This window comes from Phanerochaete carnosa, assembly GCF_000300595.1.
Source record: "Phanerochaete carnosa HHB-10118-sp unplaced genomic scaffold PHACAscaffold_11, whole genome shotgun sequence".
NCBI lineage: Eukaryota > Fungi > Basidiomycota > Agaricomycetes > Polyporales > Phanerochaetaceae > Phanerochaete > Phanerochaete carnosa.
The window spans coordinates 202136-216654 of NW_006767638.1; the positions used below are offsets into that span (position 1 = coordinate 202136).

General features: G+C 39.3%; 1 protein-coding gene across 1 annotated transcript; it reads right to left on the reverse strand.

Annotated features, from left to right (window-relative positions):
* Window positions 1-9992: 9992 nt before the first annotated feature.
* Window positions 9993-11133, reverse strand: PHACADRAFT_104521 (uncharacterized protein; the record flags this gene model as incomplete). The annotated part of the gene is made up of 2 exons (XM_007400620.1): window positions 9993-10046; window positions 10696-11133. Coding segments are annotated over 2 exons (492 nt in total), but the record flags the coding sequence as incomplete, so codon positions are not given.
* Window positions 11134-14519: the final 3386 nt, after the last annotated feature.

A 14519-nucleotide genomic window follows, 5' to 3' on the forward strand; every position in this document is an offset into this window, starting at 1 on the left:
TCTTGTAGTCCTAATTCCCAGACTGTTGATCGATTGATGAATTTGCCTTGTGCTCCTGAGTCGACTAGTGCAAGGACTTTTTCAACAGTTTCTTTCACTTTGATTTGGATGGAAATACGCATTGATTTTGATTGCATGTCGGCAATTAATACGGAGGAAATTGATATTCTAAGAGGCGTTGACGTTGGGGCAACACTTAGACATGAAAATCCGGATTAGCTTTGAGGTAACGGGTAAAGAGATCCTTAGCCTCGTTTTAAGAGAGTTTGGTCACTTCTTTGACCAAATCTCTGAGTTCGTTGTCGAGATCAATGAGGTTAGGTTCCTTCCTGACTGTTGTGGTGTGGACATTGGTGGAATTTCCTTTATTCCACTGTTCAGAGCATTGGTTTGTCTGAGGGTGATTGCCTTGTTGCAAGTGATTGAGTTGGTATCTTCCTTGCTGGTCGTGTTGCTGGGGTTTCTTGGGCAAAGGGCAGTTTCTAGCAATATGTCCTTTGCCTTCACAATTAAAGCATCGTTCTTCACGATGTGTTTGGTCTTGGGAGACAGCGTCGATATCCATGGCATCGCGTTCCTGAGTTTTTCCTCCTCCTCCATTTCCTCTGGAGTAAGAGGTGGTTTTGTCGACTCTTCTCCTTTGTCTTCCTTGTCCAAGCTTATCCCATTCTATTTCTGTGTTGTCCAACTTGAGTGCTTCTTCTTGCCATCCTTAGAGTGTGATTGGCTTCTTTTCTCATTGGAAGAGAGTTTTTGCAAGAACAGATTTGAGTCCTCCTGTATAGGTACGTTGGAGGTAGGTGTTTGTACTTGGGTTGCCATACTTGGCTTCCTTGACAAGTTGATTGAATTCGACATTGTAGTCATTGACTGAGTCGAAGTCTGCTTGCATTATTCTGTCATGTTTTACGATGGTGTCAACTTTGCTATCCACTTTTTGGAAGGCTTTAGCAAAGTCTTCTTTGAATTTGGTCCATGTAGGCCATGCTGTACTGGCTTCGTATTTGTCAAACTTGGTGTGACACCAGTCGTGCAGTTTCTTCTCAGTGTTATTGAGTATAAAGAGAATTTTCTATGCATTCTTGGTTGTGTCTTTGCCCTTAAAGTAGATGTCGCAGTCTTCCAGGAAGTCCTGAATTCGTTGCGTGCCATCGAACTTCTGGGGCTTTGGGGTAGAGGCATGTTCATTCACTTTTGAAGTGTCTTGATCATTTCTCGCATGAGAGTGTTTCTGTCTGCCACTGTGGAGGGTGTCTGAAGTTGTCTGGTAACTTCGTATATTTCTTCCTGTCGTTCAGGCAGGATGGGTACATCGAGATTTGGCAGGAGAACATCGAATGGTTCGAGTCTAATTTCTGGTACCTGAAGTAATCCTTGCTACTGTACTTTGGATGTTTTGTTGTCTACTTCAATAGAGGTAGAGATTTCTGCCCTGCTGAGTGCTTGGCTATGTCTGCGAGATTGATCGTATGGGTGTGGCATATGTGGTCTGGATAGTGGTACGCTGGTGGATAGTGGTTGTTGAGCTACTTCTTGGGCTTGTTCTTCTCTAAGCCTGGCTTCTTTGTTAAGCCTGTCTCTTTCTTGAAAAAAGTCTACTTGTGCTGGTTTGCAGAGGACGAGTCTTTGTGGTACTCGTACAGTTCCTTAGTATGCATTGTATCAGTTGGAGCAAAGTTGTTCAAAACAACTCCTCCAATGTTCTTTGTTGTATCGGTTGTAGTTGCACCTATCGTCAGATCTTAGGTTGTGTCTGTGTGCTGCTGTGGCGCAGTCGTTCACCCCAGTTGCTCGTGGGGTAGTTGTCTTGACTATTCTTTATGGCGTAGACCTATCTTAAATCTGCCTTATTGAGAAGCTTTCAGCTAATGTTATGACAGAGGTTTTTTAGCAAGCCTGAAGCTTGTCTGATCGCTTTATCCACAGATGAGGTTAAAGCAGAATAAAGAAACATGAATTTACAAAGGAGCTGAAAGCTGGGGTGCTACTGTACATGCGCAGAGTATTTATACTACTGCTCAATCTAACCTAAGGACTAGTCTACTAGTCAAAGGGGCTGTAGGTGAGTCAGTGAAGCTGCGCTCTATGAGTCGACAAAGGCAGTACTACTAGACTAGAGTCAGAGACTAAAAAGAAAATGATATCCTACGCCACCATGTCCATCATAACATAAAGCAGCAAAATTTGAGTGGGAATCAGGCAGAATACAGGCTATGTCTTCTTGCTAGGAGTCTCAATTGTAGAAAGGGTAATGTCATGGCATAGCCCCGGCCTTCTATTATTTTTCCATTTTCTCCAATTTTCTACAATTCATTCCACATTTATACGATCCTTCAAACATCATCGGTGCATTGGCGCCTGTTTACAAATCCTAGCCATGTGCCAACACTTTAAGATCACATCACCAATGAGCACGCATCAAGCACATCAAACATGCCTGTATTGTCGCCACTCTGTCACCACATCACACTTCCTCGATAACAGCCGCGCTCTGATTTCCACTGAATCTTCTATCTCCGAGTCTAATTGGCAACGGACATCCAATTCCCGTCGGCCTAACAACATCAGATACTATGACACATCAACTCCTGTTTCTCTGTCGAGTCCTCTAAATACTAGCAGATGCCATAGCCACAACTGTTTAGGTAATGCCTGGTCTATGTGCGATCTGAACAGTATATAAAGGGCCCCTTTGTTGCTACCTAGCCCCCATCTCAATCTCTTAGTTATTGGACTAGATAAGCCTTTGTTTGTATTGTAAAATACTCACTAATAAACTTGGTTATTGGGCTAGCTGAACAAGCAAGTACAATTATCATGAGACTGTACTCTGCGCCGCCTTTTGTTAGATCCACGTTGCCATCTCTTGTGCTGTGTCAACACCAGTCCGCAACAATTACTTTCTTCACTAGCTTGCTACCACAGCTACTGCATGTTATAATGGCTATTTGTCTTGTATTGGCATGTAACAACTTTAGTGGAGTTCTTTTACAAACAGGTCCACTCATGATGCCTTGCCTTTGCCATTTGTATAGGGAATATACAGGGAGCAAGTCAGAATAGGTTATATTCTTGTTTCTACCAATTATCAGACTGATTCCACATGATGTGCACATATATTCCTTGTGCCAAAAGTTCTCTAGTAATTCAAGTATATAGCTACACAGCTCATAAATCTCAGTATCCTCATTGGTATGCAGAGAAAACTTTACAGGGTTTCATCTTATGTAGCTTAGCTCTCATTGAGTCTCTGGCAGTGTTCAAGAATAAGTTCTTTCTTTCTGCTAACTTACATGCCTTGGCAAGTGAGATTAGCATAGTTGGTTGAATAAAGATTAGAGGTTTAATCCTAGCTGGGAAAGCTTTTTATTTCGAAAATTTCCAGTTTTGAGCATTGAAATAAAGTAATACTATAATAGATAGTGAGGGTAAATATTTCTATAAGATATGTGCAGAAATTTTGAGGTGGCAGAATAGAGTAATATAGTTACTGAGTCTGAAAGCTGGAAAGATTAAATTTCATGTACACAATAATGACTATATGCTGTATTATGAACTTATATGTGCAGGTATGAGTAATGTTGGAGTATAATACTTTGGAGACATTGTAATAGATGTGCCTTGAATATATTTGTGAATTATGACCCAGTATTGCTTTGTAGAGAGCACTAAGAGTGCAGATCATGTGAACAATTATCTTAATTCCAAACAAATTGCACTATTCCTATATATATTCATGCTTATCAAGAATATTATGGAGATCCCACCACAAAGTAATTACAATATTCCATCAACTATGAAGCCCACAATTCATTGTGTAACACTGTGTAATGATGGTCAAAGCTGGTAGCAAACACTTTATCATTGAACACAGCCATAAACTACTTCCATAGTACATAACATAGATGATATACATACAGTGAACCTCAGAATATATGGTTAATATAGGCAAAGATGTGTAAGGAAGAGTAGAAGTGATGAAGAAGGCAGACTGTGCTGTGGCATTTATCAGATGCTTATTATAGCTTTTTTTCATGCTTTGTTCTCATTGGTTCACCTCTTTAAACAATTATTTTGGCATATCTTTTTTACATTTTCTGGACCCTTTTAACAGGCTCAATCTGATGGTATAAAGATCATCTGGATGTTGTGTCTTTTGAGAATGGCCTATCTGTGAAATTTGTCCAAGTTTCTAGCTCACACACAAAACACAGCGTTAAAGAGCCAAAACTGATCTGTCTATGGTCAAGTAATTCTTTATATGTAGATCTATACTAGGAGTATGTATAGACCAAGTTTTAAGTTAATAGCATAAATATTGAAGAGTCTAAAAAGTTAGGCAGATTTGCATGAGAAAGTGAACTAACCTCTAAAGTGCTACTTCCAACAGAACATTTCTTCAATATATTCAGAAATTGTAACTGGAAGATTTTTCTGACACTTGTGTTTAGTGCAATAAAGCAAATGGTGGCATTGTAGATCATTTTCAAAGTGCTAAAACTACTCAATATAAGTGAAGTATTGAGAAACGTGCTTGTTATCAGGAAAGAGCCCATTGACAGCATCTGGTGTAAGTGAAAAGATGGTGTGAATTTATGCAAGCTGATGGCCTAAATAATATATTAATCTAAGCATCAAGCTATTTGAATAAGAAGAGTACCTTTCATACTCATTTTTTTATGTGACCATTGCTAACTAGAATAAGATCAAGTTGTTCTGGAATATATTGTCCCATCATGTCTATATGAGCAGATTTTGCCTGAATAACATTTCATTTATTTGAGCTCAATAGATGATGTTCAGAATGATCCAACTAAAAGCATGCTTGATAATATACTAATAATCCAGTAAATGAAATATCAACATTATTAGCTAAGACTTCAATCTAAGCTTGCATAGCATTTGAATTGTTACACTTGGCAACAAAACATGCTGGCACATCTCAAATATAGGAAGTCCTATATTTTGACTTTAACTCTGAAAATGGCACATTATAACATGAAGAATGCTTTGTCATTCAAATGCACACTGATGACCAACTATGTAGAAGTGTGGCCACTAATGATGGACATTCTTTAAGACACCAAGTAACATAATCACTGAATTGCAAGATTTTCTCCTTTTGCTTAAGCCAAAGGGTCATCTGTGGCAACTTATCTTTGTGATTAGTTACTCAATAAGTATTCTTTGCAAAATCAATGTGCAACCGCTCAGAGTATTCAGCATCAAAATTATTAGGGATACCTAGCCATTTAATAAGCCACACGTAATAGATGAGAAAGTGAAGCTTTGGAAAATTGAAATTGCTGCAAATTCCAAGATCAACAAAAATGGATTTGTTGTTATGAATGTTGTAAAGTGGCGTTGACATAACATGAGAGATGCCGCGTAGATCTAACTACTAGGCAATGCAGAGCACGGTTCCACAGTAACTGTTCTAACTTGTTCAGCCAGTCCAATAACTAAGTATTCATTAGTAAGTATACTACATTACAACCAAAGGCTTACCTAGCCCAAAAACCAAGAGGTTGAGATGGGGGCTAGGTAGCAAAAAAGAGGGTTTTTATATACTGTTCAGATTGTGCACGAACTAGGCATTACCTAAGCAACTGTAGCTACAGCATTTGCTAGTATATAGAGGACCCTGCAGAGAAATAGAAGCCGGTGTGTCATAGCATATAATGCTGTCAGGCTAACAGAGATAAGATGTCCGTTGTTGATCAGACTCAAAAATAGAAGGTCTAATGGAGATTAAAGTGGGGGCCGTTACTGAAGAAGCGTGATGCAGCAACGAGGCGGCGGTAATGTAGACATGTCTGATATGTGTTTTTTGCCTGCGACCTTTGATAATAAAGAGATGCCTTTGAAAAAGTGACAAACATGGCTGTTGCAAGGAAGTTTTTGACAGCACAAACCAAGCTGGTCTTCACTATAAGCCTTTGTAATCTAAGCAGTGAAATGCTTGATCAGGCCCTGGAGTAGCCACACTACGGGCATGGGCTGATTTTAGGCCACCTGAAATGTTCCGGTCAAGTCATCAGAATAGTTTCCTTTTTAGAGACTTACTGGCAACTTACTGGCAATCAGAAGTAATAAATTTATTATTATTTTTATAGAGATTTTAGATGTAGGAAAATGCAAAATATTGCGTGATCAAAAATTGTCCTAAAATGTCTCAAGATGGTTAAATGAGTGGCACATGTTAACACAGTGAAAAGAGCCAGAAAAGCTCCTATTTCTGGTGACTTTGTGACGCATTTCAGAACACATGAAAGAACATGAGCAGACATCATTTCAGAGGTGCCGAAACCCAAATTTTCCAAATTGCAGAAATTGCCAGATTATGTTAGATTTTTGCTTCATGTCAGCCACAAAGAAAGACTCTGGACAGAAAGATATAATAACTGCAGGGCACATTTCAGGCACATTTTCGGGCACATTTTCAGTCACGTGTCAAGGAAAAATTTTCTATTCCATGAAATGATTTAAAAAGTTTGCCTTTCAAAGAGTGTATCTGAATGTGTTTGAACTATTTCATGGAATAGAAAATTTTTCCTTGACACATGACTAAAAATGTGCCTAAAATGTGCCTAAATGTGCCTAAAATGTGCCCCATAGTTATCATATCAGTGACCCAGAAAATCTTTCTGTCCAGAGTCTTTCTTTGTGGCTGACATGAAGCAAAAATCTAATCTAATCTGGCAATTTCCGCAATTTGGAAAATTTGGGTTTTGGCACCTCTGAAATAATGTCTGCACATGTTCATTCACGTGTCCTGAAATGCGCCACAAAGTCACCAGAAATAGGAGCTTTTCTGGCTCTTTCCACTGCGTCAACATATGCCACTCATTTAACCATCTTGAGACATTTTAGGACAATTTTTGATCATGCAATATTTTCCATTTTCTTACATCTAAAATCTCTATAAAAATAACAATAAATTCATTATTTCTGGTCGCCAGTAAATTGCCAGTAAGTCCCCGAAAAAGAAACCATTTTAATGACTTGACCAGGACATTTCAGGTGGCCTGAAATTAGCCCATGCCTGTAGTGCTGGTGCAAAATATCAGAAGTGATAAATAGATAAATGTTACAATTTCTGATCGTTCTGTTAGAAGTAGCACTTTGAGAATCAGTTTACTTTTTAATGCAAGTCTGCCTCTCACTCTACAACTTGCTATACTTAAGCTATTAACTTTAAATTTGGTCCACACATATTTTCGTCATAGATCTACATGTTACAATTTTTAAATGTAATGAAGAAATGTAATGTTGAAAGTAGCACTTTGGAAGTCAGTACACTTTTAGATCAAAATCTGACTAACTCTCTGTAGCTATCAATACTTCAGCTATTAACATAACTAGGATTATGTGGGCTATAGCATATATGCTTGACAGGTACATTTCTTTTATGGTGTAATATAAATAATAATAACATACATATTATAATAGCTTGTAATTTAAATGAGCTTTAGAGCTACATCAATTATCACTTTACAACTTTGCATAATATGTTGACAGTGATAATTTTTCATCATTTTATTATGTGAATCTTATCAATAATGTGCTTACCACATAAATAATAATAAGTTACAGACAATCATACAGTTTATTTACAACATTTAACTATAAAACCAACAGGCCAGCTTATGCCTATTTGGACTATTAGCAAGTTGGGCTGGTTTCATGCTACAAAGCTGGGATTTTAAGTGATATAGGCTACCATGCTTCAATCCATCATTATACCATACTTGCTCATTAGCACTAACTATCCTGGCTGTAAAGTGCTCATTGCCATAATAAATAAATTCACATAGCCTGTACTTGCACCTGTTTAAGTCCAGTATAGAAGTCCACTGAATAGTAACTTAATCAACTTTGAACTTGAGGAATTAAGGCATATTATCTATGATTACTTTCTTCACTAACTTGGTACCACAGCTATTGCATGATGTACTCTTTTACAAGGAACAATGCTACATACCAGCAAATCAAGTACTCTGATGCCACATCGTATTCTCCTATCATGATTCCTCTGGAGCAGGACATCCTGAATAATGGAAAATAGGAGAACTCATTCGACGTGAATATTTCTGGCCAAGCATGCAGATCTTCATCTCAAATTACGTCCAAGGTTGCGCAAAATGCCAATAAATGAAGGTTAATCATTAGCCAACTATTCCACCTCTTCAACCAATCAAATCTACTTGACGGAACCGTCCATTCGCGTTCACAACCTGTGACTTCATTACTCACCTCCCGGCATCTCATGGATATAATGCTCAAATGGTCGTGGTAGACTATGATTCTACGAAGGGGATAATTCTTTGCCTTTGCATGGAGAAGATGGACACACTAGGTACAGCCAAACTCTACCATCAATACGTCTACCAAAGATTTGAACTACCAGACATCTTTCTCATGGACCGGAGTCTGCAATTTGACTCTCAAGTCATGAGAGAATTGTGGAAGCTAACCGGAGTACAAAGACAAATAAGCACTGCATACCATCCTCAGACCAATAGTCAAATGGAACGAGCCAATCAAGAGATAGAAGTGTACATCAGAATTTTCTACCAAAACAATCTGCACAGCTAGGCACAGCTTCTTCCTGATATGGAAGTGGTGTTCAATAATCGAGAACACAGTGCCACAAAGCATTTGCCTTCTATCTCATATATGGCTCACATCCAAGGATCATCCCCACAGCCTTTTGCAAGACCAAGGTTCTGTCAATACAGCAATGGCTTCTAGAACAGACTCGCGCACATGAAGAGGCCTACGCTGCCTTAGATCAAGCACAGCATCGCATGGCCTCAAAAGCTTACAGGAAGTTTTCACCATTTCAGAAGAGTCAGAAGGTCTGGCTTGAGATGACAAACTTCCAAGATGATTATCCCTTCAAGAAACTCGCACTTAAACATCAGGGACCATTCAGAATCAAGGAGGTTTTAGGACCTTTGGTATACAACCTCAATCTTCGAGGACAGCAAAAACTTCATGATGTCTTCCACACCTCGCTTCTCACTCCATATCATGAAACCGAGCAATACGGCCCCAATTTCATAGAACAGCCTCCAGAGATCATTGATGGTCATGAAGAGCATGAAGTCGAGGCGATACTCAATCACAAGACATTGTATGGCTATGTCCAATACCTTGTCAAGTGGAAAAAACAGCCACAAGCAGAGAATTCCTGGGAACCTGAGTTCCACTTAAAGAATGCCCAAGACGCTCTGAACACATATAAAAGGAGGCACAATTTGCCTATACGTTCTCCAGCTAAGACAACTCCAGTTGCAGCTACAACTAGTTTCAAGTCTCAAAACCAGTTTTGCCTCACTACCACACAATGTCTTCCACCCTTGCCACCATCTTTGAATGCATTCCTGTCTTTGCTCTTATCGAATCCATCTCACAGATTTGTATTTGCAGTCTCTCCTCCATCAACCTCTCCGACATCCAATACACCTAAATGCCGACGTCTCAGACAACAACTCTTATCATGCTTCTAAAGTTGCCCAATCCTGTGCACCCACCCCAGTCTCTCACGAGAGCACCATCCCCATTAACAAACACTCAGAATCCCACTGGGACTGGAGCAATGCTAGCGCAGAAGAAATTGAGCGAAAGTACCGCGAGACCATTTACCTCCAGCGGATCACTGAGATCTGCAACAACTACAGCACGGTCAAGCTCCTTACACAGCTCGCAGAGGAAGAAGACAATGCCACAAAGGTATTTGCAAGGACTGTCGCAAGTTTCCATGCCCTCAATGAACACTTCACTGACACCCATCACGACGCTGCAAACCTGGTTCAAATTAACGACAAAGGCCTTGCAAAACTCAGGATGCAAATTGAAAGGACAGACACAGAGCACATAGAAGCATGGAGAGATTTTGCCACCTACTCGAAACGCATCCATCAGTAGCTCACATCGTCAACTCTGTCCATTGCTATCAATTTGGGCCATCTATTCATTTTGCCTACTTATTTAACAATTTTGAACCCATGCCGTCCTCGACTCCAATCTACTCTTGCCCTCTCTCCAAATGCATTACTTTCGCGTCATCCAGCCAGTCCTTTCGGTCCTTTCAAGACTAACCATCCTCTTTGCAGAACTCGTCGTCTCCCCCATTGTATGAGTCCAACAGCCACGCTCCCACCAAGAAGTTGGTCAGCTTCACCTTCTATGACAAATCCCTCGATAGCATTGATCCTGGGTGGATGTCCCCAAGCGCTCTCTCAGATTGGACAACTCCTGCAAAGACTTCGAGACAGCAGCTCAAACGCAAACACCGTCACCATAACAGGCAGTCAAAGCCACTCATAGTCATCAAGAAGGCCCTCAAAAAGGCAGTCGCACGAGTTCAAGAGGAGATCTGGGGTAATATTATAATGGACATGGTGGCGTGGGATATCATTTCCTTTTTAGTCTCTGACTCTAGTCTAGTAGTACTGCCTTTGTCGACTCATAGAGCGCAGCTTCACTGACTCACCTACAGCCCCTTTGACTAGTAGACTAGTCTTTAGGTTAGATTGAGCAGTAGTATAAATACCCTGCGCATGTACAGTAGCACCTCAGCTTTCAGCTCCTTTGTAAATTCACATTTCTTTATTCTGCTCTAACCTCATCTATGAATAAAGTGATCAGACAAGCTTCAGGCTTGCTAAGAAACCTCTGTCATAACACTTTAGGGTTGGTGGCTAATGTTAAGCTAAAGTTGGTGTATTTGTAGATAGGCTTGAAGTAACTGTGGGGTTTACTGAAAGAGGTGATGGAGATCTGTTGTGGTGCCGAGGGATTTTGCTGATGGAAGTTGCGTATGCGTTCTTTTGTGTGAACATCTTTAGCTGGAATCCATTTGTCAGCACCTTGTCTGTATCCTTTCCATCTGATGAGATACTGAAGCTGCCTGCAGTAGACGCACAAGTACAGAATTTTTTTGACTTCATATTTTTCCTTATTATTGACTACGACTAGTGGAGGAGGTGCGACTATGTTCATTCCATTGTCATGATATGGGCTGAGCCTGTCCACATGGAAGACAGAGTAAACTTTGAGCCAGATTGGTAGCTTGAGGCAGTAGTCTAGTCTACTAACAATTTCAGTCACTGAGAATGGTTCGAGCTGTTGGAGTCTGAGTTTGCAAGTTTGCTAGTGTATTGAGATATCTTTTGAAGATAGCCAGACTTTGTCTCCAACTTTGAAAGAGTGAGGTGAGTTTTTATAAGTTTTGTAATCAACCCTCATTTTCTCTTTAGTCTGACGGAGAGCTGCTTCTGCTTTCTTGCGGATTTTGGCCATGCAATCAAGTCTATTATTTAGTGGAGGGATGTTGGAGTGTTTTCTGACTGGAATAGTAAAGTCGGGCCTATATCCATAGAGTACCTTGAAGGGGGAATGTTTGTTGCCAGCGTACACTCGTGAATTGAGTACAAACTCGGCCATAGGCAGCCATTCATCCTAGTTGTCTTGATGTTGTGAACAGAATAACCAGAGGAATTTAGATACCTCGGCGTTCTTTTTTTTCAACTTTGCAGTTTCTTTCTGAACGGTAGACTGTGGTTAAACTCGACTTGATACTAAGTTAATTGTATGAACTTTGCATAAAACAGGCAGTGTATTGTGGTCCACAATCAAAGAAGATCTTGCACAGAAGACTGTAATGTCTGAATACATCGCAGAAGTGTATTTCAAATGCCCCTTTGGCTGTAAGAGTTGTTCGGCAAGATGTGAGGTGTACTTGATTACTGTAGTGGTTGATGTAGACAGTGACGGCATTGTATTTCCCTGAGGACTTTGTCTGAGGAAGAGGGCCAACCATATCAACTTTGATGTGTTGCCAAGGTCTGTCAGGAACCTCTTGTGGCAAGTCTGTAGATAGGAGCTTTTGTTTAAAAAGAGAAAAACTCAGCATTTGGGCTCCTAAGCATCTGAAGCCTTGAAAAGCACAAGCCAGAACTTGGGCCAGACCAGATAGGAGCTAGTCAAAAAGTCTTGGTATTTGTCAGGAATTTATTAGAACTTAGCTAGGACAAATTGGAGAGGACTTGGACAGGAAGTAATTTGGAAATGCAAGCCCTTATAAGAGCTTCCCAGGTGTATATAAATCCTCCACTCATGTACCTAGTACCTCAGCCTCATATTGAGCAGTAATTTCTCTGCACTATGGTCAGCTCTCTCTGAATTTCAACTACCTGCATAGGTGATATCTAGTTCAGAGGTCTTTGTGTGTTTATTTAAGATACCTGCTGTTGAGTCTTAGCTCCAGCTGAGTTCTTTGTCCTCAAGAAAGGTCAGTTCCTGGGTATCTCTTAGTCCACCTGGTGTTTGTGTTATCTGTATAGTAGTGAGTTTACTCAATCAGTCAGACAAGACTTTGAGTTCACCTAGCAACTCAATGCTGAAGTGTAGTATACAGGTGTCTTTTTACATGCTCTGAGTCCACTCAGTAACCTAATGCTGAAGTGTGGTATACAAGCTTTGTTTTATGTTATTTTCACTAGATTGATAGTGGTCTTTGTTGGCATCATATCTTTGCTTGTAGTTTATTTTCAAGTAGATTTATTGTAAAGCACTTCTAGTCTCTGTTTACAAACATATCCTTGCTTGCAATCTATATTCTCTTATTCAAACACCTGAGACAAAAGTTAACCTAATGTCTGGTCCACCTAATTTGGTTAGAAGGCAAGCTTAGTCTCTTTCTAACTAAGATTTACTTTTTTCACCTATGATAGTACACAAAGAACTTGCAGTTAATATATTAATTATAGATTAGCATCTATAGTATAACATTAATAGACACTGAATTGCTTAGCAGAATGAGTATATAGCTAACAAAAATAGTATACAAAGAGCATGTAGATAAAATTCTGAGAACAGATTGGCATTTATAATGTAATATTAATAAGTAGTGAACTGTTTAGCAAATTAATGTACAGCTAACATAAATGGTATAATAAAAGTCTCAAATTAGTATTCACAAAATGAAATAACAGTTTTAATATTTCAATAATAAATATTAAACCAATTAACATATTTAACAAATTAAAAGCTTTGCACTATTGAAGAAAAAACAAATTAGCTAATATAATATGCAGTTACTGTATCTAATATATAGAGAGTGTTTGCTGAACTTATTTAACTAATTATTTTTCACTTAACAAAGCAAAAATAAAATAAAATCTTATAAATATTAAAAGAACACCTATTACTGCTAATTACTGTTAAATTAATAAACTGCATTTTTCCAAATAAAATGTCTTCTTTATTAAGCTCATTGCAAAGGAAAAGAAGAAGCTCATAAAATTGAGAGCATTTGATCACATAAATAGACTAAGAATAATAAGTCTAAACAGTGCAAATGAGCTTACCAGCTTACTTGGTTGTCTGCTGCAATTTAGTACACTAAAAGCTTACAAAAGCACTTAAGACAAAATAGCATGTGGGCTTCTCTGGAAATGACAGCTTGCATATAAAATATCAAATGTCAGATGCCTGATGAGTGCTGAAGAATGGTCTAGTCTCGGAGAGAAAATGATATCTAGCTACTTGCAAGTTTGAAGAAAGCACAGGGTGAGCTTCTTAACTTAATGAAGCTGAAGCTAAAGTTGAAGGCATAACACTATGAACTGCCAGTGCTACAGGAACATTCTGGCTTCGAGATAATGTCATCTTCTGCTTTGTTCTGTGCTTCTTGATAGATGGTCCCAGGCTTGGCTGTAGAATGTAAGACAAAGTGTTATGATAGCAGTGGCATTGGGGGCTGTTTGAAGTTAGTGTTAACTGGAAAATGCTTGCTTGAAGTACAAAATGTTTGACTTGAGGCAAATTGACTCTATTAAAGCAGAGTGTTGAAATTCAGAATGTGTATTCAAGATATGAAATGCTGTGAACTAGCTTGTGAGGAAAAGCTGCTGAATTTGTGACACTATGAGGGAGTAAATGGAGTAGAGACACGAGAGAAATTTGGAACTTTTTTATCGCAAAAAATATGCAAAAACAGCTTGAAAAAATAAGTAAGAAAATGTCATATTTTCCGCTCGGTATCCGGCAGTCCGGCAACTCGGCAATCCGGCAGCCGAGCCGAATATCGTCTGGGTGCCGCCGTCCCCGGACGCTTTAGTAAATGGCCTGGCGGACAATCAACTTGGCTGCCAGATTGCCGAGTTGCCGGGCTGCCGGATACCGAGAGAAAACATACGACCTTTCCTTACTTATTTTTTCAAGCTGTTTTTGCATATTTTCTGTGACAAAAAAAGTTCCAAAATTTCTCTCGTGAGACAAGAGCATTGCATTAGAAAATATATGACACAGAGATGTAGCAAAGGGCAGTGATGAAGAGAGCAATTGCAAAATGCTGAAAGTAGCTGGCACTACATATGCAGTGCGCTGGATCTGTGCAAGCACAGTGCTACCACACATTTGGATAGTGGAACATAAAGGCTTTATGTCATTCAAGTTTTAGTGTCAATGTTATCAATCTATTTATTACAGCTGACTACATCTTGAAC